Raw genomic sequence first — 27387 nt, 5'->3', positions numbered from 1 at the left:
AGCTCGTCTTTTAGGTTAGTATTTATTTCTAAAAGGTTTAATTGCTGGAAGACTTTATTTAAGATATAATTCTTTTAACATTTAAAGAGGGAAAAAAAGTGGTGAGGAGAGAAGTTTTTACCTGGACAAAATAATAATAATAATAATACTGAAAGGAATAATGAAGATATTCCTTCAAACTCCCCCCTTTCCTTTCGATCCCTGGGCTCAGATAGCATTGACATATCCATATAGGGAACTAACTCTTAGAGCTAATGACTAGTTGCCTCCTTAAAGGATGAAGAAATTTCAACTTCATGTATGGTCTGGAAAGGATATCTGCCAACTTTTGATGATAAAGCTTTTCCGCTTCTTCTGCCAGGGCATATTCACGGCGCTCCTCCTCCTTTTCCATTTCACGGGCTTCCTTGAGGTGATCCATCTGAGCACGGAGTTCTTCCCGGTATTGTTTCGATTGCTGCAAACGCCTGCAGGGAACATGTACAGGAGCTTGTTGGAAGAACATGATTTTGCTTGTTGGACGCCAATTGGGAAGGTCACAAAAGGCAATTTTCCCGGGGCACTGCAGTTGTGCTAAATACATACTGGTTGCCAATTAATCTGACTTTTGATCATGTGACCAAGGGGATGCTACAACGGTTGTTAGTGCAAGGACTGGTTTTTAAGATACTTTTTTCAATGCTGTTGAAACGTCAAACCTGTCGCTATACAAATAGTTATTAAGTCGAGGACTAGCTGTGCACATGGGCATTTGGCAGAAACCAGACATCACATCCTCTCATGACATCATGTGCGTGATGGTGCCCGTGACATCACTTCCCCTTCCCTGAAGATGCCCCTGGGAAAGTACAGGTAGTCCTCGACTTCCAACCACAACGGACCTCAACATTTCTGTTGTTAGGTGAGACATTTGTTCAGTGAGTCCTGCTCTGTTTTATGACCTTTCTTACCATAGTTCTTAAGTGAACCACTATACTAATACGGCTATTGTTAATCTGGCTTCCCCAATGACTTTGCTTGTCAGAAAGCTATCAAAGATGATTCCATGATTCAGGGACACTGCCAACCATCACAAATACGAGACAGTGGCAAACATGTGAATTTTGATCATGTGAGCCATGGGTCGTAAATGTGAAAAAGAGACATGAGTCACGTTTTTCAGTGCTGATGTAACTCTGAATGGTCACTAAATGAACTGTTGTAAACCAAGGACTACCTGTAGTAGGAAATGCCCCTTGATTGAGAAAAGTCAGGCCTGTTAACAGGGCCATTAGCAATTTACCTTGTGCAGGTCTCATGTTCTGTCTGTTGGTATTCCTGAATGGCTGCCTTTAATAATTCCTTGTCCTGTAGAAGATCTTCCTGCTCCTTGGCGTTTCTCTGCACTGAGAAGTGGGAAACGGCAAAAGTTATTGGCTAATGTCAAAATAGCACACGGGGCTCATTGGACAGCCATGCTCAGTAGTTCCTCCTCCCCTTTCTTAATGCAGTTTTGGTCATTACAAGATTTAACTACATCGTAAAAAGACAATCCATGTACTGTAGGGTTCTTGTTTAAAATATATGGGCAGTCCTCGGCTAACGGCCACAACTGAGCCCAAAATTTCTGCTGCTAAACAAGACAACTGTTAAGTGAGTCCTACTCAGTAGTGGGATTCAGCTGGTTCGGGCAAACCTGTAGTTAAATTGCTGGCTGAGTTGTAGCCATTTCTTTTCTCAGTCATCTAGAGTTGTCTGGAAGTTACTGAAGAAGCTCCTTGGCTATGCAGCGAAAAGGTCTGAAAATGTTTTCAAAAAGTTTGAAAAAGTTTTGCTGCTTATCCAAGTTGGTCCTTCAGAAACTTCCCAACGACTCTGGATGACTGAGAATTTTCATTGATACCGAAGGCAACTCTTTCCTAACCTTGGATGAATTTGCAGGGGGTTTACACAGTGGTGAAATTCTGTTTTTTTTAATACTGGTTCTGTGGGTGAGGCTTGGTGGACATGGCTTGGTGGATACTGGAGAATCTCCATTCCGTCCCCACTCCAGGGGAAGGATACTGCAAAATCTCCATTCCCTCCCTACTCCAGGGGAAGGATACTGCAAAATCCCCATTCCCTCCCCACTCCAGGGGAAGGATACTACAAAATCCCCATTCCATCCCCACTCCAGGGGAAGAATACTGCAAAATCTCCATTTCCTCCCCAATTCAAGAGGAAGGATATTTCAAAATATCCATTCCCTCCCCACTCCAGGGGGAAGGATATTTCAAAATCTCCATTCCCTCCCCACTCCAGGGGAAGGATACTGCAAAATCTCCATTCCTACCTCACTCCAGGGGAAGGATACTGCAAAATCTCCATTCCCTCCCCACTCCAGGGGGCTGGATGCTGCAAAATCCCCATTCCCACCCCACTCCAGGGGAAGGAAAGTGCAAAATCCTCATTCCCACCCCACTCTGGGGCCAGCCAGAGGTGGCATTTGCCGGTTCTCCAAACTACCCAAAATTTCCATTACCGGTTCTCCAGAACGTATTAGAACCTGCTGGATTTCACCCCTGGGTTGACATCATCCCTTGACCATGCCCCTGAATTGATTAAAACTGAACTCATCATGTACAATATATCAATGCAGTTAATTTGAAGATTTGCAAACAAGCTACATGGTTTTTCACAGAAACATCTTTCTTTCGGACGTCACACGGAAGGAATTGCTGATGTTTTAAATGTATGTTTGTCTATAAAACAAAAAAAACTTTTTATATAAAAAAAATCAGAGAATGAGAGATTCACCTCCAGTATTATTACCCAGTTATTTTACATCAGAGGTCTTCAATCTTGGCCACTTTAAGACTTGTGGACTTCAACTCCCAGAATTCTCCAGCCAGCTGTGCTGCCTGGAGAATTCTGGGAGTTGAAGTCCACAAGTCTTAAAGCGGCCAAGGTTGAAGACCTCTGTTCTACATGATGGCAAGCTGGAGAGAAATTGGACTTTCAGAAGATCATCAACAGTTCCTTACATTTCTCCTCAATCTGAAGTTTCCTTGTGTCCATGACTTCTTTGAGCAACCGATCTCTGGCTAGTTTCAGGGCCTTTTCCTTCTCAGCTCTCTTGGCCCACATTTTTGCAGCATCCTCGGCCCGCAACCTGTCCAGCTCTTGTTCCTGTCGTTTGTCCTCTTCCCTCCGCTGGGCCAAGTAGGCCTGATACATCTGCTGCTCTTTAAAGAGTTCCCTCTGAAAAATGCAAAAAGGGGAGAGATTTTAAAAAGGTGAGAAGAGGGTGAGAAGAGGGGAGGAGGGGGAGGAGGAGAAGGAGAAGAGGAGAAAGAGGAGGAGGAAAAAAGGAGGAGAAGGAGGGGAGGAGGAGGGAGGAGAAGAAGAAGAGGAAGAAGAAGAAGAGGTGGTGGAGGAGGAAAGAAGAGGAGGAGGAGGAAGTGGAGGAGGAGGAAGCGGAGGAGAAGAAGAGGAAGAAGAAGTGGAGGAGGAGGAAGGAAGAAGAAGAGCAGGAGGAAGAAGAGGAAGAGGAGGGAGTGGAGGAAGAGGAGGAAGGAGAAGAAGAAGAGGAGGAAGTGGAGGAGGAGGAAGGAAAAAGAGGAAGAGGAAGAAGGAAGGGAAAGAGGAAGAAGAGGAGGAAGAAGAGGAGGAGGAAGGAGGAGAAAGAAGAGGAAGAAAAGGAGGAGGAGGAAGTGGAGGAGGAGGAAGGAGAAAGGAGAAGAAGAGGAGGAGGAGGAAGGAAAAGACAAAGAAGGAGGAGGAGGAGGAAGAAGGGCAGAACTTCCATTTCTATGAATTACTTGATAGCATCCCTGCTTAAAAACCTGCAAGTTCTGGAATCCTGACAATTTTTCCATCCCCCTTTTGACTTTTATCCTTTTATGCCTTCCATATCTCATAACCGGCAAACTGAAATGTTTTCCTACAACTAACATAACTTCAGAGCTAAGGAGAATCTTTCAGGCCACCGTTCACCCATTCAGCCAATCTGCAGAAGAAATTTAGTGGTTGACACTAAAGGCTGCTTGAGGTCAAGGCATCTGAAAACCACTGGAATGACCTATCACATGGTGGGTGAGCACACATTTCCTCACGAGGCCTATTTTTATGCAACTGCCTGGCCTCATTATACTCAAGCCATGCTTTCACAACAGTATTGCCATCCTTACCCAAAACAAGGCCCGGGAAAAGGGAAGATTAAATAACTACACAGTTACAAAAGAACATTCCATTTGTATGGATATAATAACTTAAAAAGGTAAAGGTTCCCCTCGCACATACGTGCTAGTCGTTCCCAACTCTAGGGGGCGGTGCTCATCTCCGTTTCAAAGCTGAAGAGCCAGCGCTGTCCGAAGACGTCTCCGTGGTCATATGGCCGGCATGACTCAACGCCGAAGGCCAAAGGAATGCTCTTACCTTCCCACCAAAGGTGGTCCCTTATTTTTCTACTTGCATTTTTTACGTGTTTTCGAACTGCTAGATTGGTAGAAGCTGGGACAAGTAATGGGAGCTCACCCCGTTACGCGGCATTAGGGATTCGAACTGCTGACCTTTCGATCAACAAGCTTAGCGTCTTAGCCACTAAGCCACCGCGTCCCTGTTATAAGAACTTAGGTTCCACCATTTTTTTCCAGATATATGTTTGTGTAATACAACAATCTGCAAAGCTTCAAGTACGAACGTATCTCCAACTTAGTGGCACTGTAGCTCCTATAGCACAAATCACTCTTCCAATTATGGCTACATGGATAGATAGATAGATAGATAGATAGATAGATAGATAGATAGATAGATAGATAGATAGAAAGACAGACAGACAGACAGACAGACAGACAGACAAATGATAGAGAGAAAGGCAGGCTAGCAGAGAGAGAGAGAGATGATAAATGACCAATAGTAAGATAGAGATGGCTAGGTGGTAAATGATCACTAGATAGAAAAGTACATATAGATAAGTAGATATATAGACAGTGTCGGCTGGCGGCCCCCAGGAGTGTAGGGCCTTCTCTGTGGGGGCAGTGACACTCTGGAACGAACTTCCCCCTGGCCTGCGTCAAGTGCCTGATCTTCGGACCTTCCGTCGTGAGCTCAAAACATATTTATTTATTAAAGCGGGACTGGCATAATTAGTGTTGAATTTTAATCGGGTATTATTAATATTTTTAAATTTTTAAATCTAAATTTTAATAATCAGCCTTTAAAATTTGCTCTTTTTAAATGTTTTAAATTGTATATATTTTGTTTTTATTCTGGCTGTACACCGCCCTGAGTCCTTCGGGAGAAGGGCGGTATAAAAATTTAATAAATAAATAAATAATAAATAAATATAGACAGGAGAGAGAGAGAGAGATGAATGATAGATGAATGATAGTTATTCATCTCTCTAGTTCAGCGGTGATAGTTCAGTGATAGTTCAGTGGTGGGATTCAGGCGGTTCAGGCCGGTTCGGGCAAACTGGTAGTTAAATTGCTGGCTGGCCCTGCCCCTTCTCACCCCACCCCTTCCAGGAGTCCCCACGCACCCCATTTTCATTCCCAGGTGACTCCAGGGAGGCCTCCTAGGCCCAAAACGGGGGGGGGGACAGTTTGGAAGGGCAGCCTGTCCCCCCCCCAGCAGCCTGTTTCTGCTCCCAGGGGGTGCAGGAGGCAGAGTGCTGCCTCTCACGCCCCCTGGCCACGCCCACCATGGCCGCGCCCACCCAGCCAATCATGAGGGCAGAGAACGGGTTGTTAAATTATTCGAATCCCACCACTGGCTATCTTGCATAATATATCAAGCTTACAACCAGGTTCACTGTTGGCTTTACCTTCCTTTGTCTTTGGCTCTCCGTGTCCTCCAGGGATTCTTGCAGGACGTGATCCAAGATCTTCATTTCTAAAGCGAGCTCATTTTGCCTTTCTTCATTGAGACGCCTCGCTTTCTTCTTCATGGAATCCAGCAACATGTCTCTGCATTCTCTCAGTTTCTCTCGCCTTTTGATCTCGGCTTGTTCGTTCTCCAGTTTGATCAGCTGCCGTTCTTCTTCCTGTGCAAGAGGAGCAGCAGTTAGTTGGTTACTCATCACCTTCTGCCTGACAAGTTCTGAAGGAGCAGGAGTTGGACCTAATGGCCCACAACGTGCTAAAAAGAGTTAAGCGAGCATAATATATGAAGTAGGTGGGAATATGGAAGGCCGACTTCATCAAGAGGTTCTGATGAACCTGAGAATCAGCGCACAATTTCCGTTGTTTTGAGACGGACAACGAAGTGACTGTAGTGTTAATTCTACAGAGGTTTAATATAGTTTAAAGTCTTCTGGGCACCCTCAAACACCCCTCTAAAAGCTATGGAAGAATGAAAATTTTTGGCTTCAAATACAGATGATGTTTTCCTTCCCTTCCCTATTTTTTCTCCTTCCCTTCCCTTTCTCCTTTCTCCTTTCCCTTCCTTTCCTTTCTCCTTCCCTTCCCTTTCTTTCCCTTCCCTTTCTCCTTCCCCTTCCTTTCCTTTCTCCTTCTCTTCCCTTTCCTTTCCTTTCTTTCCCTTCCTTTCCCTTTCCCTTTCTCTTCCCTTTCTCCTTTCCCTTCCTTTCCTTTCTCCTTCCCATCCCTTTCTCCTTCCTTCCCTTCCCTTTCTTTCCTTCCTTTCCTTTCTCCTTCCTTCCTTCCCTTCCTCCCTTTCTCCTTCCTTTCTCCTTCCCTTCCTCCCTCCCTTTCTCCTTCCTTTCTGCTTCCTTCCTCCTTCCTTCCTTCCTTCCTTCCCTTCCCTTCCCTTCCCTTTCTCCTTTCCTTCCCTTCACATTATTACCTCTGGGTCTACAGCTGTGTATTTCCCAAAATTATTGGGCTACCCCTGTGCATAAGAGGCTGCCCACCTGTGATCTATAGGTAAAATCCATATAACCAAATGATATAGCCAACCACCATAAATTATCATCCAATCTAAACCTGAGTGCAAGGACAGCAGAAGGGAGATAATTATGCACAACAAATTATAGCAAGCCACAATAACTCAGGTTTAATTATAGGCCACTGTCAAATTGAAGGGCCACCAGTTTTCCTTTTGAAGAAAGAAGGGCGGGTGGGACCTTGGATATAAACCGCAGACTTTGGCCTGAGCAGTCCTTGATAAGAAGATTTTGAAGATACAGAGAAGGGAGTAGAAGCATAATAAATAAGTCAGAGAAGTGAGAATTGGCTAATTTCTCCTCTCTCTTTCATATAATGTCAAGCATTGTATTGCAAGGCACGATCAAGAAATCAAGTACAAATAGTCCTCACTTAACAACCGGCTGTATTATGATCATTCAGCAGTCGGTTTTATGAGCCCCAGGACAAGTGCTTACAGCCCATAAAGCAATTGTCCTAAATATACAGGCCATCCACCATGGTCATGTGACCCCATGTTAGGTGGGTCAACTTTAGGACTGGCCATGGTGATCCCATGACCACCATTCGTGATTTATTATTATTTTTTGGCCAGTTTCCGGCAAAAAAACACCCTTTAAAAAGGGCTCACTTAGCAACTCCTGCAAAAAAAATACTTCCTGTTGTGTAGGTGCCTCTAGTTGCAACTCTAGCAACTTATAGCCGTAATTCGGGGTTCCACCATAGTTGTAAATCAAGGACTACTTGCATCATAGAGACATCAATAAGAAATCTTATTGCTAGAATTGGAGGAAGAGCGCATTAAGGCTGTTCACAAGCTGGTTTCCAAAAGGCTTCAGGTGTAAGTCAGGCATCTGGCATCCGCCTTTCTGCAAGCTCTCATCTCTTGAGGAACCCAACCCAGCCATCTCAAGCATTTCGGCCCGCTTGCGCCGCCCCCTCCCCCACTGCTACAACAGCACCATTATTTCATTCCGGATGGCAAGGAATGAAATAATAATGGTGCTGTTGTTGTTTTTTTGTTTGTCTTTTTGGCATTGCATGTACCCCCCCCAGGGCACAGATTTCCAGCCCCCCATGGCCGGTCCCAAAGGTGGTTGAACCTCCCTCCACCCCCACCCGGGCAGCTGTTCAGGTGACTGTGGCGAGCTCTTCCTCTTACCTTCCAGTTCCAATTCGCACCGCTCTACTGAGGGTGAGGTTTGACTCCGCCTTAAGAGTGGAGGCTGGTGTGTGGGCGGGGTGATTTTGGGCGGTGCAGCCTTGTGTTTCTGCACGCGGGCCGGATTAATTATTCTCAGGGGCCATATCTGGCCCAGGGGCCATAGCTGGAGTGCAGTACAAAAAAATACGAAAATTTCTCAATGGACCACCAAAATTTTCTCGCGGACCACCAGTTGGTGACCACTGGTCACAGGATTTAAAATTATGAACTTGGTGGTCCCTGAGGTCCAAAAGGTTGGGGACCCCTGCTATAGAGCCCTGCACACCAGAACAACTAGACACAAGAACAGTTTTTTCCCAAACGCCATCACTCTGCTAAACAGATAATTCCCTCAACACTGTCAAACTATTTACTTTGTTGTTGTTAGTTGTGTAGTCGTGTCCGACCCATCGTGACCCCATGGACAATGTTCCTCCAGGCCTTCCTATCCTCTACCATCCTCTGGAGTCCATTTAAGCTCATGCCTACTGCTTCAGTGACTCCATCCAGCCACCTCGTTCTTTGTCATCCCCTTCTTCTTTTATCCTCAATCTTTCCCAGCATTAGGCTCTTCTCCTTCTCATTAGGTGGCCAAAGTATTTGAGTTTCATCTTCAGGATCTGGCCTTCTAAAGAGCAGTCAGGGTTGATCTCCTCTAGGACTGACTTGTTTGTTTGCCTTGCAGTCCAAGGGACTCGCAGGAGTCTTCTCCAGCACCAGAGTTCAAAGGCCACAATTCTTTGGCACTCAGCCTTCCTTATGGTCCAACTTTCACAACCATACATTGCAACTGGGAAAGCCATTGCCTTGACTATAGGCACTTTTGTTGGCAGGGTGATGTCTCTGCTTTTTAGAATGCTGTCTAGATTTGCCATAGCTTTCCTCCCCAGGAGCAAGCATCTTTTAATTTCTTGGTTGCAGTCCCCGTCTGCAGTGACCTTGGAGCCCAGGAAAATAAAATCTGTCACTACCTCCATTTCTTCCCCATCTATCTCCCAGGAACTGAGAGGGGCGGATGCCATGATCTTAGTTTTCTTAAAGTTGAGTTTCAAGCCAATTTTTACACTCTCCTCCTTCACCCGCATCAAGAGGCTCTTTAGTTCCTCTTCACTTTCTGCCATTAGAGTGGTAACTATTTACTAAGTCTGCATTAATCTTCTCATCTTTTCATCGTTCCCATCACCCATCTCCTTCTACTTATGATTGTATGACTGCAACTTTGTTGCTTGTATCCTTACAATTTATTTTGATATTGATTGGCTTCTGACTGCTTATTTGTGCCCTATGACTACCATCAAGTGTTGTACCTTAAGATTCTTGATGAAGGTATCTTTTCTTTTATGTACACTGAGAGCATTTGCACCAAGACAAATTCCTTGGGTGTCCAATTACACTTGGCCAATAAAAAAATTATATTCTATTCTACAAAGAATTGGTCTTGTAGAGCCTTTGTAGTAGGGCCTGAAAGATGGGCTACAGTCCCACCTCCTCCACCCCACAACTGTGTCCACAAAGGAGGAGACACAAAGTCCTGGAAAGATGCGAAGAGGATGCTAAAAAAAATCCAAAAGGTCCCCAACAACAGATCCACGCTCGATTGGAAAGCGAGAAAACACATGTCAGAGACCTCTGGGAAAATGCTGGCACTACAGAACAGCCCTGGGAATAGCTACTCATCTCTGCCAGGCAACGCGGAGTAAGATTGCTGTGGGAAACAAGCCTTTGGTAATGATCCTAAGGGAGATCCGTAACTAAGCGTGGCATTTCCATCAGAAGGAAAAGCATCAAGGTAGAAGGATTGATCATACTTTCTTAACGGGAACTCTGGAGAATTCCTGCCAATCGAACCCAAACTTACTGGGTGTTGTGACCCAGGCCCAAGTAACTTTGAACAGTCACTAAATAAACTGTTGTAGGTCGAACGCTACCTGTACAGGTAGTCCTTGACTTACAGCCACAATAGAGCCCAAAATTTCCATTACTAAGCAAGGCAGTTGTTGAGTGAATTTTGCCCCATTTTACAACATTGCTTGTCATGCTGGCCTAGGAATTCTGGGAGCTGAAGTCCACAGGTTGTAAAGAGACCATACTTACCCACCCGGGACCTAAATGCTGCCACATTTCAAACTAATCCCTGGGCCATGGACCAGTACCGGTTAATGGCCTGTGTTGTGACCCAGGCCCAGGTAGGTAGTAGTAAACGCAATCAGTTCAAAAACAAACAGACTTTATTCGAACAGCTGAGAATTAAAATCATTCTCAGCGTAGTCCAAACTAAAACAAAGCAAATTCTTTACAACACAATTCTTCAGTCTTACCACCAATCTTGGTCTAAGGCAAACTGCCAAAGGCTTTTCTTGGCAAAAGTTCAAAAGCAGAAGATGCTGACAAGAAATAAATGCAACAAGACAAGGAGCAATTCTATCAACGTTGTTTTCCGACAAAGAGCCCAAATGCTGTTACTGGTCTTTTAAGCCTTATTGGAGGGGCCAATCATCTCTTTGCCCTACTCCCGAGTCGTCCTCTTTGCTTGAGGTGCTCTTGCCTTCTGGCAGCTCTTCTCATGTGTGCATTAGGAACAGGCTCCTCCTGTTCCTCTGCCTCACTACTGTCAGCCTCTGGAGGCTCCGAAGTCCGCACATCACTCCCAGATGGCCTTGGCCCCATCTCTGCCTCTGACACAGAGCCCTCATCCGGGCCTTCCCCTGCCTCCAGGACTGGCCCACGCTCTTCCTCAGCCTCATCACTGTCCGACTCCCCAACACCGGGCTTGACAGCACGTCTTTGGGGAGGTGTCGGAAGCAAGACTTCTTGTGGAGCTGCTCAGCTAGTCCTCGACTTAAAACCATTCATTGAGCCTTAACTAGTGTCCAGGAACACAATGCATTGGGCTGCTCTTATTGATGTCAGCAATATAATATTCATTAGCTAGCATAAAAAAAAATAAGTTCTCATTCATCTGAGCCCAATCTTGTGTAAATCTGATTTTGACACGTTTGCACGCTTCACTCTAGTTCTAATCAAGGGAATAACAAACAAACTGCTGGGGGAGTGTGACTTCTAACTGTTCTCAAAATGGAGAGGTAAAGGCAGGGGTGAACTCTATTTACCTTCCCTACCGGTTCGGAAGTACACGTGCCACCCGCAGGTGCCACATGCGTGTGCGGACCCTCTGCGCATGCGCAAACTCTTCTGCGTATGTGCAGAGGGTAAAAAACAGGCTACTTCCTGGTTAAAACCAGGAAGTAAGGACGACTGGGTGGGTGGGCGGAGCCTCACGCTGCCATCATTACCGGTTCTCTGAACCACCCATCGCTACCGGTTTGGCCAAACCGGTCAGAACCGGTAGCATTTCATCCCTGGGTAAAGGCAACAAGTAATCCACATTCTCATCACTTCTGGGTGTGACAGCTGCAGTGCATGATATATGGGGTGGCTTTGCACAATATTCAGCAACTGCAGCAGGTAGGAAGCGCAATGGTCTGAGAGCTGTGTCCCTCTGCATCATTTCCCATATTGCCAGATCAGGATCCCACTTACAGATCGTCCTCGACTTACAACCATTCATTTAGTGACAGTTCAAAGTTACAACAGCACTGGAAAAAGTGACTTATGACAATCTTTCCCCCTTACACCCATTGCAGGATCTCACTTAATGAATGTCTCGCTTAGGAGCATAAATTTTGGGCTCAGTCGGGGTCCTAAACCAAGGATTATCTGTACCATGCAGGGGTTTAAAGTTGATAACCAAAAACCGTGAATTACACCCTGAAGTCTTTTGAAAACCAGCTTGTGAACATTAATGAGCTCGTTAATGAAGAAGGATTGGATGTTCCCAACATGTTCTTAACTTTTCCTCCAATTTGGGCATTAAATCTTCTTGCTGATGTCTACAATACCAATAGTCTCTGACTTACGACCGTAACTGATCCCGAAATCACGGCCATTATTTGTTACAGTCATAACTCGAGGCACCTACATGATGCTTGTAGCATCCTGCAGTCACGTGACCACGATTTATGACGATTTTTGCCCCAAAAAATGGCATTTACTTCCAGTTTCTGGCAAAAAAATGCTCATTGCGAACCATGGATTCACTTTATAACCACTGCAAAAATGTTATAAAATGGGGCACAGTCACAGGGTGACCCCCCTCGATGACCAGCATGATGTGCGACCATAATCCCAGACTCCACTACAGTCGTAACTCGAGGACTCCCTGTAATCAGGAAATAAGAAGCTACCTTACCATCAGTTTTGCCTCTTCTTCTTTCAGTCGCCTCGCCTCTTCCCTTTGAGCATCCGCGATGGCTTTCTGGGCGTTGAGCGTGTTAATCATTTCCTCCCTCCAACCGGATCGTTTGTTGGCCTCCTCAAAGGCTCGTTTCTCCTTGGCTAAGCGGTCCTCTTCCCACAGAGTGTTGTACATGGCCTCCTCCATTTCCTTCTGCTTGTTCAGCTCCTCCTTGAGGGCCAGCTGGGTCAATCGGTCTTTACACACCTCCTTCATGTGCTGCTGGCTCAATAATAGCCGCACCTCCTCACAAGTTTCTCTGAAACGCAAATAATAAGAAGAGAAATTTTGATTTTGGGTTGCAAGATCCAATCTGGATCGGTCCCTGGAACCAGAAGTTTTGTCTTCCGAAGCTTTCGGACTCGTACTGGAGCCCATCCTCAGGGAACTTCTCTCTACCAGAATATGTTTCGTATTTATGTGATGCTTTCGTATTGGTTGATTGATGTGTTGATGGATGGTAGACGATGGATTTAAGTTTTACTGCATATGAGGAGAGAAGGTTTTATATGCAATTGGGCAAATAACAGGGGTGCTTGTTATGTCCTCCTCGCCTCTGTCCGAACAATGGCTTAATTAGCCGGCTCTTATCAGCTCTGGCAGCAAAAGAGCCAGCATCTGCCAAGAGCCCTCGTTGGCTGCCAAGATGCTGGTGAGTCACAACCTTCAGCTCTAGTCAATCTGTGGATTTGCCTGATACAAAGAGACACACCAGCTCTTGCTGCCTTTAATATCCTGTGCGGTGTGGCTCCATGACTCAGCACTTCCTAGGCCTGCCCCTCCCCTGCTTCTGTTGTTCTCTTCTCTCCTACCTACGAAACCTGAGATTGAGCCAAGCCTGATTGCTGTCAGCTGGGTCTGCAGGCGTGGCCTGGGGGGGGAAGAGTCAGGAGAAGGAGGCCTCGTTATCTCTTTCACTTGGCCTGCTTCTGGCTCCAGGGAGGCCAGTGCTCCCAAGGTAAGTCCTGATGGCCCTTCCCCCTCACCGTCCAAATCACTTTCTGGCAGCAGGCCCGGCTCCAAGGCACTTTCGGGCATGGGGCCAGGTTCGGGGGCGGGAGCCACAACAGGTGCTATTCAGCAGGTTCTGACAGGTTCTGGAGAACCAGTAGCGGAAATTTTGAGTAGTTCGGAGAACCAGCAAATACCACCTCTGGCTGGTCCCAGAATGGGGTGGGAATGGAGATTTCGCAATATCCTTCCCCCAGGAGTAGGGTGGGAATGGAGATTTCGCAGTATCCTTCCCCTGGAGTGGGGTGGGAATGGAGATTTCGCAGTATCCTTTTCCTGCCACGCCCACCAAGCCACACCCACAGAACCAGTAGTAAAAAAAATTGAATTCCACCAGTGGCAAATAAACATGTTACGGTAGGCTATATAAGTATGGATACACATTAGGCCCAAATATATTTATTCATTGTGCTATAAACTGCCAGTAAAAGGTTCCAAAGGTGCCTTTTTCAAAAGGCAACTGGACTTTCTTTGTTTTTCCTTGAAGACGTTTCGCTTCTCATCCAAGAAACTTCTTCAGTTCTAAAGGGTGACCGAATGATGGAAAATGGAAGGATTTATGTTCGTGCAGTCATCTGGTTGTTAGCACTCTCTCTGAGGGTCATTGAGCCCACTTGAAGATCACTCTTCAGGTGACCCTGAGGGCACAGATCAGCCTCCAAGTGGCCTCGGTGACTCTGAGAGAAAGTGCTAGCAACCAGATGACTGCAAGGAATATAAATCCTTCCATTCCATTTCTCAACCATTCAGTCAGAACTGAAGAAGCTTCTTGGATGAGAAGCAAAACGTCTTCAAGGAAAAATGAAGTCCAGTTGCCTTTTGAAAAAAGCACCTTTGGGACAACCATGATCTGGATCAGGGGTCTCCAACCTTGGTCCCTTTAAGACTTGTGGACTTCAACTCCCAGAGTCCCTCAGCCAGCAAAAGCTGGCTGAGGAACTCTGGGAGTTGAAGTCCACAAGTCTTAAAGGGACCAAGGTTGGAGACCCCTGATCTGAATGACTGTTGTGTCTCGTCCAATCTCACCTCAGCCGGGGTCTTCTTATCTGCTTCCGAACACGGAGGAATGTTCTAGTATGGCTCCCGGCCCCAGCCCTGGCTCCATGCCCAAACAGGTTGAAGAGGAAGAAATACCTCCAGCCCCCAGCTCTGGCTCCATGCCCAGGCAAACGGAGCAACTAGACCCCTCCCACTCCCCCACAGCATGTGAGCCTGAGGGAGGTCAATTACCAACAGCTGCCGACTGGAGTGACCCTCGCGTCAGAAGACTTGATAGGCGGAGGCAACAGAAGGAAGGGAGGGGCAGGCCTGGATAAGTGCTGAGTCATGGAGCCACACCCCATGGCCTATATAAAGGACCTGCTTTCTGGCATTCTCTGAGTCAGGCAAAGTCTAAACATATCTTGCTGAAGTCACTTTCTGGTCTCCTGCCTGCCCTGAGGACTTTGCTAGGACTTTGGCAGAGCTGCAGAGGCACACCTGATTCGGATTTCCCTGACCCGGCCGTCAGCGGAGGAGTGGGACACGACAATGACTGAGAATCTGCATAGACATTTGACAATAACACTTATCTAGATCAAGGTAGGACTGGGCAGGAGAAGAAAGGGTATGATTTGTTCAGTGGAAAAATCATTTAAATTTTAAGCACGTACAGGCAGTCCTCGACTGAGCCCAAAGTTTCCATCAATATGCGAGAAAGGGGTTAAGTGAGTTTTGCCTCATTTTACGATCTTTCTTGCCAGAGTTGTTAAGTGAATCCCAGCAGTAGTAACACGGTTGTTAAGCGAACCCGGCTTCCCCATTGACGTTGCTTGTCGGAAGGTGTTGTGACCTAGGCCCAAGTGTTATTACCAGACACAATCTGTCCTAAACAAACATATTTTATTAGAACAGCTGAGAATTACTTCATTATCAGCTTAGTCCAAAATAATTCCAAAACAAGTCCTTCAGACAAAGTTTTTAAACCTTTGTCTTCTTCGGCACCCTGCCAAAGGCTTTTCTTGGCAAAGAAAACCCATAAAGTTCAGAAACGAGACGCGGACTCAAAACAAATGTAGCAACGTTGCTTTCCTACAAAGAGCCCAAGACTGTTGCTGCTCTTTTAAGCCTTATGGGCGGGGCCAATCATCTCTTGGCCTTACTCCCGAGTCGTCCTTTTTGCTTTAGCTGTTCTTGCCTTCTGGCAGCTCTTTGCATGCATGCACAAGGAACAGGCTCCTCCTGTTCCTCTGCCTCTCTGCTGTCTCCCTTTGGAGGCTCCGGAGATCGCGCATCGCTCCCAGGTGCCCCTGGCCCCATCTCTGCCTCTGACGCAGAGCCCTTGTCTGGGCCTTCCCCAGACTCCAGGACTGGCCCATAGTCCTCCCTAGCTTCCTCACTGTCTGACTTCACTGCCAGCTCCACAGGCTGCTGGTGGACCACAACAGAAGGTCGCAAAAGGGGATCACATGACTTCCGAACACTGCAACTGTCATAAATACGAACCAGTTGCTAAGTGGTTTTGATCATGTGACCACGGGGAGGCTGCAATGGTAGTAAATGTGAAAGCCCATCGTAAGCTTCTTTAGTGCCGTTGTAACTTTAAACAGTCACTAAATGAATGGTTATAAGTCAAGGATCCGTATCTGAATAGCAACTGTTTCTATGCTGGCACCAATCTGGGCGATGCTAGGTTCTAAAAGATCAACAGAAGAAGCCCTACAAGAATGAGGGTGAAACCCTTCCGGGTGTTCTCTAGGAATATATCCAAGTTCTCCTTCAAATGGGACTCCAAGTAGGGAAAGGGGAAATTCAATGTTTTTGTTTTTCTCTTGTCACATCTGGAAAGCTTTTGAAGGGACCCTGAAAGGGTACCACCAAAAGAAAAAAAGAAAAGAAAGGGACTGTTTAGCTCACTCCATTATTGGCATTTGTGGCTAGCAAAACACCATTTGGTTCCTCTGCGTTTACACGGTGCTCCCTGTCCAATTTTATCCTTCCAACAAGATTATTAACCAGACTATAACCATCTCTGTGGCTGATTTGTGTCGCTGTCAAAGGACATCTGGGAATATACTTTCAGCATGTTGGCTTTGTCGCTCTCCAAATGAGAAACCCAAACAACCACAACACCAACATAAATTACTGACAGTCTAAGACCGAACCATCACTGAAAAGAATTCTGTCAGAAATTACTTGGCTTTTGGGATGCAGGCTAGTATCTCTGGAAGAGGTTTTTTTTGTGTGTATAGTTTTTTATTTTTAAAACACATTAAAACGAAAGACAAAACATACAACATTTATATAGATATCACTGTTTATCAGCAATTCAAGACAGTCCTTTCCTATTATTTACACATATTTTAGTTCTATCTTACTCTACTTTTATTTGTCTACCGTTCCTATTTTCTAACCATTCATACCATTTGCTCCAGACCTTATAATATTCTATGTCCTCTTTCTCTTTAATTTCTTTTGTAAGTTTTGTCCATCTCTGCACATGCTAATATTTTTTTAATTAATTCTTCCTCTGTTGGTGGATTTTCATTCTTCCAATTTTGGGCATAGGCTATTCATGCTGCTGTTAATATATGAAATATTAAATATTGCGTATCGTTTTTATAATTTTCTGTTGGAATCCCTAATAAAAATTGTTCCGGCTCTCCCTTTATTAGTTTCTGTATTATTTCCTGTAACCACTTTTTAATTTTGGCCCAGAATTGTTTCGCCACTGGGCAGGTCCACCAGAGATGATAATATGTTCCGTAATTGCTCTTGCATTTCCAACACTTTGGTGAGTTATTGGGGAACATCTTTGCTATTCTGGCTGGTGGTAGATGCCATCTATGGAACATTTTCATCTGGTTTTCCTTGTATGCTGTCGATATTGTCAATTTCATGTTTGTTCTCCACATCTTTTCCCACTTCTCTAATTCTATTGTATGGTTAAAGTTTCTTGCCCTTTTAATCACGGTATCTTTCACTATTTCTTCTTCCATTTTGTATCGTAACAAGAAATTGTATGTTTTGCTAATTAATTTTTGGTCCTTCCCATATATTATTTTATCCAATTCATTTTGTTCCAATTGAATCTGATTAGTTTTAGAATCTTCTAAATATTTTGATCTGATTTGGAGATACGTCCACCATTTGTCTTCTTGTCTATTCAGATCTTGTTCCAATTCTTGTTTTGTTTTTAATTTTCCCAATTCATTTAATATATCCCTATATCTAATTATTTTAGTCCCATCTATTAAATTTGGGTATGTTAGTATTGCATTGGGGGAGGCCCAAAATGGTAGAGATTTAACTCAGCTGGCAAAAGAGCCATTTTGCCCATCAGGAAAGCCAAAGTGTACAGGAGTGGGTAGGAAGGATGGATGGATGGAATGGCATAACAGGAGTATGGCTGCCCTTCTATCCACAAAGTTCAGAAGGGATTCCTTGCCAGTCTCTGCTACTTCTGTTGCTCCTCTGAATCTTTATCTCCTCTCCCAAGCTAATAGTGGGAAGAAAGGGGGCCTACTGGATTCTGCACAGCTAAGCCTAAACCCCTATGGCAGGGGTGTCAAACTCAATTTCATTGAGGGCGGCATCAGGGCTGTGGTTGACTCGGGCATTGACTTCTGACTCCCTTTGGTGCAATAGAACAGGGGTCTCCAACCTTGGCAACTTTAAGACTTGTGGACTTCAACTCCCAGCTTTGCTGGCTGAGGAACTCTGGGAGTTGAAGTCCACAAGTCTTAAAGCTGCCAAGGTTGGAGACCCCTGCAATAGAATAAGATAATAGCATCAAATCTCCACTTATTACTTTTAAATAGTCATATAAACCAGCCACTTCTATAACAACAAACCTATCTAGCTGGCAAAACACAAAATCAGCATTTCATTCCCCCCCCCCATCTCAAGCACAAAGTCCAGAAGCAGTTTCCAAGTAGAAACAAAAGAAATTGTGTGGGTTTTTTTTTCCCTTTTATCAAAGCAGTCAATTTAGCCATCTTTGCTAACTCCATAAATGTTTGCAGCTATTCCTCCATTGTGGGAATCAACACTCTCTCTGAGAGCTCTTGAGGCCACTTGGCCTTTATCTGGGCCCTCAGGGTCACCTGAATCAGGTTGCCATTGCTTGTGGAATTTTCTTGGAGAGAGAACTATCCAAGACAAGTCAAACATCAAGTCATATTTGAGACAACAATGACCTGGATGACTGAAAATCTCCGCAGACATTCCTAGAGGGACGTTCCTAGATTTGGCTCACTTACCGGAACTGCTGTTCCCGTTTTTCCGCCACTAGTTTCCGCCGAGCCTCTTCCCTCTTCTCCCTCAGCTCCTTGGCTTTCATTCTCATGCTATTCTGACGACCCTCAATGGTTTCTTCCTGTGATTCCATTTCGGCAATGAAGCCCTTCTCTTCAGCTTCCAGGAGATCTCGAAGTCTGAAAAGAGACAGACACAATTGGACTTTTCTTGAAATCAAGCTATAAAGATTTTACAAATGTTTAGCTGTAAGATTTTAAGCTGTAAGAATACCAAATACAAGCTGGGCGGATACGACCTCGTAGACAACCCCCCAATCTGTCAAGGACCTAGGAGTACTCATTTCAAATGATCTAAGCCCCAGAACTCACTGTAACAGCATTGCCAAAAAGGCAATTTTGCAAAGCTTCTCCGGTAACATCAAACTGCAAACGAGGGCGTACAAAAGCTTTGCCAGACCAATTCTCGAATGCAGCTCATCTGCCTGGAATCCACACTGTATATCAGACATTAATACAATTGAGGTATTTCATGACAAGAGTACTCCACTCCTCTGTTCACAATAGAATCCCTTATGCCACCAGGCTTGAAATTTGGGGCTTGGACAACCTGGAACTACACCACCTACAGTCTGACCTAAGCATAGTACACAGAATTGTCTGCTACAACGTCCTACCTATCAATGACTACTTCAGCTTCAACCAAAATAATACAAGGGCAAACGATCGATACAAACTCAAGGTAAACTGCTCCAAACTCGATTGCAGAAAATACAACTTCAGCAACAGAGTGGTCAAGGCCTGGAATGCTCTACCCGACTCCATTGTTACATCCTCAAACCTCCATAGCTTCAACTTTAAACTGTCTACCGTGGACCTCACCCCATTCCTAAGAGATAGGGGCATGCATAAGCGCACCAGCATGTAAGGGGGCATGCATAAGCGCACCAGCATGCCTACTATCCCTGTCCCACTGTCCCCATTTATTTGTACTCATTTCCTGTGTTCATGTCCATGTTTATAGTTATATCTGTTATCTCATACATGTCTGACAAACTAAATAAAGAAAATAAAGAAGGTTGGACTTCAAGTCCCAGAATTCCCCAGTTTTCCCAATTTTCAGATAAAGGATCTGTTGTAATTAATCTGTTAATTAAGCCAAAGCAAACCACATAATGCTTTAATGCTTGTTTCTTCCACTCTGGCTTATGAATTATAATTTGTGGTTCAATATTTTAGGTGAACGAGGCTTAAAGCTTTCCAAGATCATTTGGAGATAAAATGCGTGCAGTCTGCTAAGGTACTACAATAGTCCTCATTCTATGACTGTAAGTGCCTTACACCTACCTCTTGTTTCAAGTTACAGGTAGTCCTTGACTCACAACGACAATTGAACCCAAAATTTCTGTTGCTAAGCAAGACAGTTGTTAAGTGAATTTTATCCCATTTTATGACCATTCTGGCCAGTTTTTAGTTGAATCACTGCAGTCGTTCCATTAGTAGCACGGCTGTTAAGTGAATCCGGCTTTCCCATTGACTTTGCTTGTCAGGTTATGAAAGGTGATCACATAACCCTGGGACACTTCAACCGTCATAAATGCGAACCGATTGCTGAGTGTCCGAATTTTGATCATGTGACCATGGGGATGCTGCAATGGTCATAAGTGTGGAAAATGGTCATATAGGTTACTTTTTTCAGAGCTGTTCTAACTTTGAATAGTCACTAAACGAATGGTTGTAAGTCAAGGACTACCTGTATTCTAAAGCAGGGGTTTCCAACCTTGGCAATTTTATGACTTGTGGACTTCAACTCCCAGAATTCCTCAGCCAGCATGCGCCATGCTGTTGCCAAGGTTGGAGACCCCTGTTCTAAAGTATACCTTCTCCTTTTTGATGTGAAGAAATGTAGGTTTTGGGACTGGAGAAGGGAAAATCAAACCATTAAGGGAGAACTCTTAAAGATAACTCAGTGCTGAGCAAGAATAAAGGGTGAGAAAGGAAACTGAAATAAACCTGATTTTATTTAGAGCAGTGGTAGTCAACCTGGTCCCTACCGCTCACTAGTGGGTGTGCTAGCTTTCATGGTGGGCGGTAGGGGTTTTGTCTGATACTGAAGCATTTTCCTTTTTTTTAATTTAGTTGACTTTTTTAAAAAATTTCATAGCATTATTTCAAAACATTTTCATAAAATTCCCCGTGACAATTTAAATTTCTGAAAATATGCTATTTGTATCGCCCGCATATAAGTTTAGTTCACGTTATGTAAGTGAAACTAAATGGCGCTATAGTGCGACCGCAAACAAAAGAGCCTCGTCCCAGAATAGCTCGCGCATCTCCCCTCACACCACCCAGCTGTAACAGACAAGCAGAGCTGGTAGCCTGCGCCCCCCCCAAACCCAATCCACGATGCGCGAGAGGCATGCACAGATGACGATACACGGCGCATTACTGTGGAACCGGTGGGCAGTTAGAAAATTTTACTACTAACAGAGATACAAAAGTGGGCAGTAGGTATAAAAAGGTGGACTACCCCTGATTTAGAGTAAAGATGTTAGAGAAATAAACTATGAGAGGCACTCAAAATTCTGTTAAAGACAGTCTTCGACTTACAACCACAGCGGAGTCCAAAATTTATGTTGCTAAGCGAGATAGTAGTTAGGTACATTTTACCCCATTTTATGACTTTTCTTGCCACGGTCGTTAAGTGAATCACCACAGTTAAGTTAGTGACATGGTCGTTAAGCGAATCCAACTTCCTCATTGGCTTTACTCATCGGAAGGTCGCAAAAGGGGAATCACATGACCCTGGGACACTGCAACCATCATAAAACCGTGAGTCAGTTGTCAAGCACCCAAATGTAAATCGCGCAACCATGAGGGAATGCTACAATGGTCATTAAGTGTGAAAAATGGCCATAAGACACCTTTTAAAGTGTTGTAACCTCGAATGGCCACTAAATGAACTGTTGTAAGTCAAGGACTACCTGTACTGCTCAGACAATAAGAGTTTTTGTGTATGTTTTTCTCTCCTCAGGCTTAGTTGGCCAAAATCAAAACCCACAAACCCCCCTAACTGAAATCATCTTTAAAAAAACGAGTAAGTCTTCTTCTTTACCTGTCTTTCCTCTCTTCTTCGCCAGCCAGATAAGCCTGCATTTCCATGCCGATTCTCTTCTGAACCTCCCGGTGATGTCGTTTCCGTTCACTGATTTCCTCCATTTTACCCTGAATGATCCCAACCTCGTGGGTTCTGGCGTAGCGGGCAAATTCATGGCGCTTTGCTTCCTGAGCCCTCCAATAAAAGAGCTGCTTCTGGCTATCCTCCGCTGTATTGGGCAACTTGGCTCTCTGAGGGAAGAAACGTGATTTAAATCGAAGCATCCGTCCACAACTAAACAGTAAATTAACAATAAACAGTAACAGAGTTGGAAGGGACCTTGGAGGTCATCTAATCCAGGGTTCTCCAACCTTGGCAACTGTAAGCCTGGTGGACTTCAACTCCCAGAATGCCCCAGCCAGCAAAGCAAAGATGGCTGAGGCATTCTGGCAGTTGAAGACCACCAGACTTAAAATTACCAAGATTGGAGACCCCTGATCTAGTCCAATCCCCTGCTCACGCAGGAGACCTGTACTAGGGATTCGAACTGCCGAACTGCCAACCTTTCTGATTGACAAGCTCAGCGTATTAGCCACTGAGCCACCTAGTCAGAAGAGAAGAAAGGGGGCTGCCCCCTTGGCCCCGAACAAGCTTTTGCAAACAGTTGCCAGGTTCACCATATTAATTCACCATGTAGAATAGAATAGAATAGAATAGAATAGAATAGAATTTTATTGGCCAAGTGTGATTGGACACACAAGGAATTTGTTTTGGTGTATATGCTCTCAGTGTACATAAAAGAAAAAGGAAAGGGAAAAAAATGCATCAAAGGTACAACATTTTAACCCTTAATGATAAGCAACAAAAAGTTACAGTCATACAGTCATAAGTGGAAAGAGATTGGTAATAAAAATGATGAGAAGATTAATAGTAGTGTAGATTTAGTAAATAGTTTGACAGTGTTGAGGGAATTATTTGTTTAGCAGAGTGATGGCCTTCGGGAAAAAACTGTTCTTGTGTCTAGTTGTTCTGGTGTGCAATGCTCTATAGCGTCGTTTTGATGGTAGGAGCTGAAACAGTTTATGTCCAGGATGTGAGGGATCTGTAAATATTTTCACGGCCCTCTTCTTGATTCGTGATGTATACAGGCCCTCAATGGAAGGCAGGTTGGTAGCAATTATTTTTTCTGCAGTTCTAATTATCCTCTGAAGTCTGTGTCTTTCTTGTTGGGTTGCAGAACCGAACCAGACCGTTATAGAGGTGCAAATGACAGACTCAATAATTCCTCTGTAGAACTGGATCAGTAGCTTCTTGGGCAGTTTAAGCTTTCTGAGTTGGCGCAGAAAGAACATTCTTTGTTGTCCTTTTTTGATGATATTTTTGATGTTAACTGTCCATTTTAGATCTTGCGATATGATATAACCTAGAAATTTGAAGGTTTCTACTGTTGATACTGTGTTGTCAAGTATTGTGAGAGGTGGAAGTATGGAAGGGTTTCTCCTAAAGTCTACCACCATTTCAACAGTTTTGAGTGTGTTCAGTTCCAGATTGTTACGGTCGCACCACAAGGCTAGTCGTTCGACCTCTCGTCTATATGTGGATTCGTCATTGTCTCGAATGAGACCAATCACTGTTGTGTCATCTGCAAACTTCCGTAGTTTAACAGATGGATCGTTGGAGATGCAGTCATTGGTATACAGAGAGAAGAGAGGTGGGGAGAGCACACAGCCTTGGTGGGGCCCTGTGCTAATTGTACAGGTATCTGAATATAAATTTATAATACCTTACTTTAGCATAAGACGGTTTATTTATTTTTATTTATTTATTTGTCAATCATATATAAGATAACTGGCAAAAGTATAAACATAATTTGGATACATGGAAAGAGTAAGTTAAAAAAAAAGGAATATTAGGTCAGGGATGGTAGTCACGCGGGTGCACTTATGTAGGAATTAGGCATTCAGAGAGGGTTGGCAGGGGAAAACAAGCTTATCTTTTATGTCTAAAATGCTCAGTTTATTAAAGAAGTTATGAGCCTCTTTGGAGAGTTACCAAACCCGGGAAACAACAACACAATGATTGTGCATGGCAGCTACACAAAGCTGTTGGGGTTTCTCAGTGGAAAATGCAATGTCCAGGGCTGCAGCTCCAACCTCTGGTGGGGAGAGGAACAGGGATAGCTTGGTAGACGGCTTCCCCCCAACGCGTGGAGCCGTTGGAAAGCCGTGCGCAACGGAACGTCCTCCTTGAGGACTAGCTGCTTGGCTGGCCCGCGGGTTTAAAAAAAAAGAAGAAGACGGGAACGAATGTCCCGTGAGCGTCCCCCACCATTCACCAAGGTAACCCGCTTCCCCAACGGCGACTCACTAAGGCCACGACGTACGGCTTGGGGCCTTTCACCTCCCGATGCACGCGGCCCCGATCGTCCATCATCTTGCCGGCTGCCCCTCGGACTCGCCGCTGACTCCGACGCGCTGCAGTTGCCGCGGCAACCAACGCTGGGGGAGGCGGGGCGGGGGCGGGGCGCTGACGTCACCACGCAAGGGCGATTCCCGCCGGGGCTTTGCGTGGGGATCCCCCTGCCTGGGAGGGACTGGGTGGGGGGCAAAGAGCATTTGCAGCCTGATCTTTTTTTTCCTCTCTCTCTTTTTTTTTTTCCACTTGTCGAAAATGAGTTTCCTTGTTAAAAAAAACTGCAAGGGAAAAAAAATAATTGCAGCAAATTTATGAAAGAAGGAGGGAGATTAGATCAGTAGAATAGAACATAGAATACAGAATGCAGAATGGAACAGAATAGAATATAGAATACAGAATAGAATAGAATAGAATTTTTATTGGCCAAGTGTGATTGGACACACAAGGAATTTGTCTTGGTGCATATGCTCTCAGTGTACATAAAAGAAAAGATACGTTCATCAAGGTACAACATTTACAACACAATTGATGATCAATATATCAATATAAATCATAAGGATTGCCAGCAACAAGTTATAGTCATACAGTCATAAGTGGAAAGAGATTGGTGATGGGAACTATGAAACGATTAATAGTAGTGCAGATTCAGTAAATAGTCTGACAGTGTTGAGGGAATTATTTGTTTAGCAGAGTGATGGCCTTCGGGAAAAAACTGTTCTTGTGTCTAGTTGTTCTGGTGTGCAGTGCTCTATAGCGTCGTTTTGAGGGTAGGAGTTGAAACAGTTTATGTCCAGGATGCGAGGATCTGCAAATATTTTCACGGCCCTCTTCTTGATTCGTGCAGTATACAGGTCCTCAATGGAAGGCAAGTTGGTAGCAATTATTTTTCTGCAGTTCTAATTATCCTCTGAAGTCTGTGTTTTTCTTGTTGGGTTGCAGAACCGAACCAGACAGTTATAGAGGTGCAAATGACAGACTCAATAATTCCTCTGTAGAACTGGATCAGCAGCTCCTTGGGCAGTTTGAGCTTACTGAGTTGGCGCAGAAAGAACATTCTTTGTTGTCCTTTTTTAATGATGTTTTGATGTTAGCTGTCCATTTGAGATCTTGCGATATGATAGAACCCAGAAATTTGAAGGTTTCTACTGTTGATACTGTGTTGTCAAGTATTGTGAGAGGTGGAAGTAGATTTCCTAAAATCTACCACCATTTCTACGGTTTTGAGTGTGTTCAGTTCCAGATTGTTTTGGTTGCACCACAAGGCTAGTCGTTCGACCTCTCGTCTATATGCGGATTCGTCATTGTCTCGAATGAGACCAATCACTGTTGTGTCATCTGCGAACTTCAGTAGCTTAACAAATGGATCATTGGAGATGCAGTCATTGGTATACAGAGAGAAGAGAAGTGGGGAGAGCACACAGCCTTGGGGGGCCCCTGTGCTAATTGTACAGGTATTTGATGTGATCTTGCTTAGCTTCACCTGGTGCTTCCTGTTTGTTAGGAAGCTTGTGATCCACTTACAAGTCTGTTCCGGTACCTGTAGCTGGTTTAGCTTAGTTAGAAGAATGTCTGGAATGATGGTATTGAATGCTGAACTAAAGTCTACAAAGAGGACCCTTGCATAGGTCTTTGGAGACTCAAGATGTTGTAGGATGTAGTGCAGAGCCATATTAACAGCATCATCTGTTGATCTATTTGCTCGGTATGCAAATTGCAAGGGGTCTAAAAGCGGATTCGTGATGGTTTTCAGGTAGGAAAGCACTAGCCTTTCAAAGGTTTTCATGACTACAGATGTTAGAGCAACTGGTCTGTAGTCATTCAGTTCCTTGATGGTGGGCTTCTTGGCACTGGGATGATGGTAGAGCGTTTGAAGCAAGAAGGAACATAGCACATCTCTAGTGATTTATTGAAAATATGGGTGAAGATGGGGCCAATTGGTCAGCACAGACTTTTAAGCAAGAAGGAGTTATCTTGTCTGGGCCTGGCGCTTTTCCTGGCTTTTGTCTGTGAAATAGGTCCTGCACTTCCTTTTCTGTGATCACTAGGGGTTGTGAACCCAATGAAATGGGGTCAGTTGTAGGAGGCTTGGCTGTTGTTGCTGTGTCTGAGATGGGGGTTGTGGAGATAGGTGGCTGTAGTTTCCTTTCAAACCTGCAGTAAAACTCATTCAGGTCATCTGCCAGTTGTTGATTACCTTCAGCCTGGGAAGGAGGTTTGCCATAGCGGTGATATTTTTAAGAGTTTTCCACATGTTTGCTGGTTCATTTGCTGAAAATTGATTCTTTAGCTTTTCAGAGTAGCTTCTTTTGCTGCTCTTATCTCCTTGTTAGTGCATTTCTGGCCTGATTGTACAGCATTTTATCACCTTTTCTGTAGGCTTCCTCTTTGGAATGTCGTAGCTGCTTAAGTTTAGGTGTAAACCAAGGTTTGTTATTACTGTGTATTCGCAAGTTCCTTGTAGGTACACATAGGTCTTCTGAAGCTGACATATGATGTTACAGTATCTGTGAGTTCATCCAGGTCTGCAGAGGTATCTTTAAAATATTCCAATCAGTGCAGTCAAAACATGCCTGTAGCTTTAATTCTGATTCCTCCGTCCAGGTTTTCACTGATTTAATTATTGGTTTTATGGCTTTAAGTCTTTGCCTGTAAGCAGGTACAAGGTGAATCATGCAATGATCAGAGTGTCCTACAGCTGCACGTGGTAAAGACCGATAGGCATCTTTTAGTGTTGTGTAGCAGTGGTCTAGAGTATTCTTGCCTCTGGTGGGACAATTGACATGCTGAAAGTATTTTGGTAGTTCTTTCCTTAAGTTTGCCTTGTTTAGATCTCCCAAAACAATGGCCAGTGAATCAGGGTGTTTGGCTTCAGCCTCCATGATTTGGTCAGCTAGAGTTCGTAATGCCTCGTTTACACAGGCTTGTGGTGGGACATAAACAGCAATTAGAAGAAATGAGGAAAATTCACGAGGCGAATAGTAAGGTTTGCAATTGATAATTAGAGTCTCTAAATTGTTGTCACAGAATTTGTAAATTATGTTAAAATCTTGACACCAGGTTGAATTAATATATAGGCATAAGCCTCCTCCTTTCTTTTTACCAGATGTTTCTGGAACCCTGTCTGATCGTTCAATTTGAAATCCTGGAATGTTCAGGCTGCTATTTTCAATGGATTCATTTAACCAGGTTTCAGAGAAGCATAGGACAGAATAGAATATAGAATACAGAATAGAATAGAATAGAATAGAATAGAATAGAATAGAATAGAATAGAATAGAATAGAATAG

The 27387-nt window shown here is 44.3% G+C and overlaps 1 protein-coding gene across 1 annotated transcript; it reads right to left on the bottom strand.

Annotated features, from left to right (window-relative positions):
• Positions 1 to 100: 100 nt before the first annotated feature.
• CFAP53 (cilia and flagella associated protein 53) lies at positions 101 to 24119 on the bottom strand. Its single transcript, XM_058170949.1, has 8 exons — positions 24053 to 24119; positions 21704 to 21936; positions 18595 to 18768; positions 12299 to 12602; positions 5786 to 6004; positions 3003 to 3219; positions 1283 to 1385; positions 101 to 467 (listed from the first exon to the last, which is right to left on the bottom strand). Exons 1-8 carry the CDS (start codon positions 24116 to 24118, stop codon positions 239 to 241), a joined length of 1545 nt encoding a protein of 514 aa, XP_058026932.1. The 5' UTR covers position 24119; the 3' UTR covers positions 101 to 238.
• Positions 24120 to 27387: the final 3268 nt, after the last annotated feature.

The sequence above is a fragment of the Ahaetulla prasina genome, chromosome 2 (genome assembly GCF_028640845.1).
Source record: "Ahaetulla prasina isolate Xishuangbanna chromosome 2, ASM2864084v1, whole genome shotgun sequence".
NCBI classification, from domain to species: Eukaryota; Metazoa; Chordata; class Lepidosauria; order Squamata; family Colubridae; genus Ahaetulla; species Ahaetulla prasina.
Note: the sequence above shows the minus strand (reverse complement) of the source record. Positions and strands in the feature narration are given on the sequence as shown.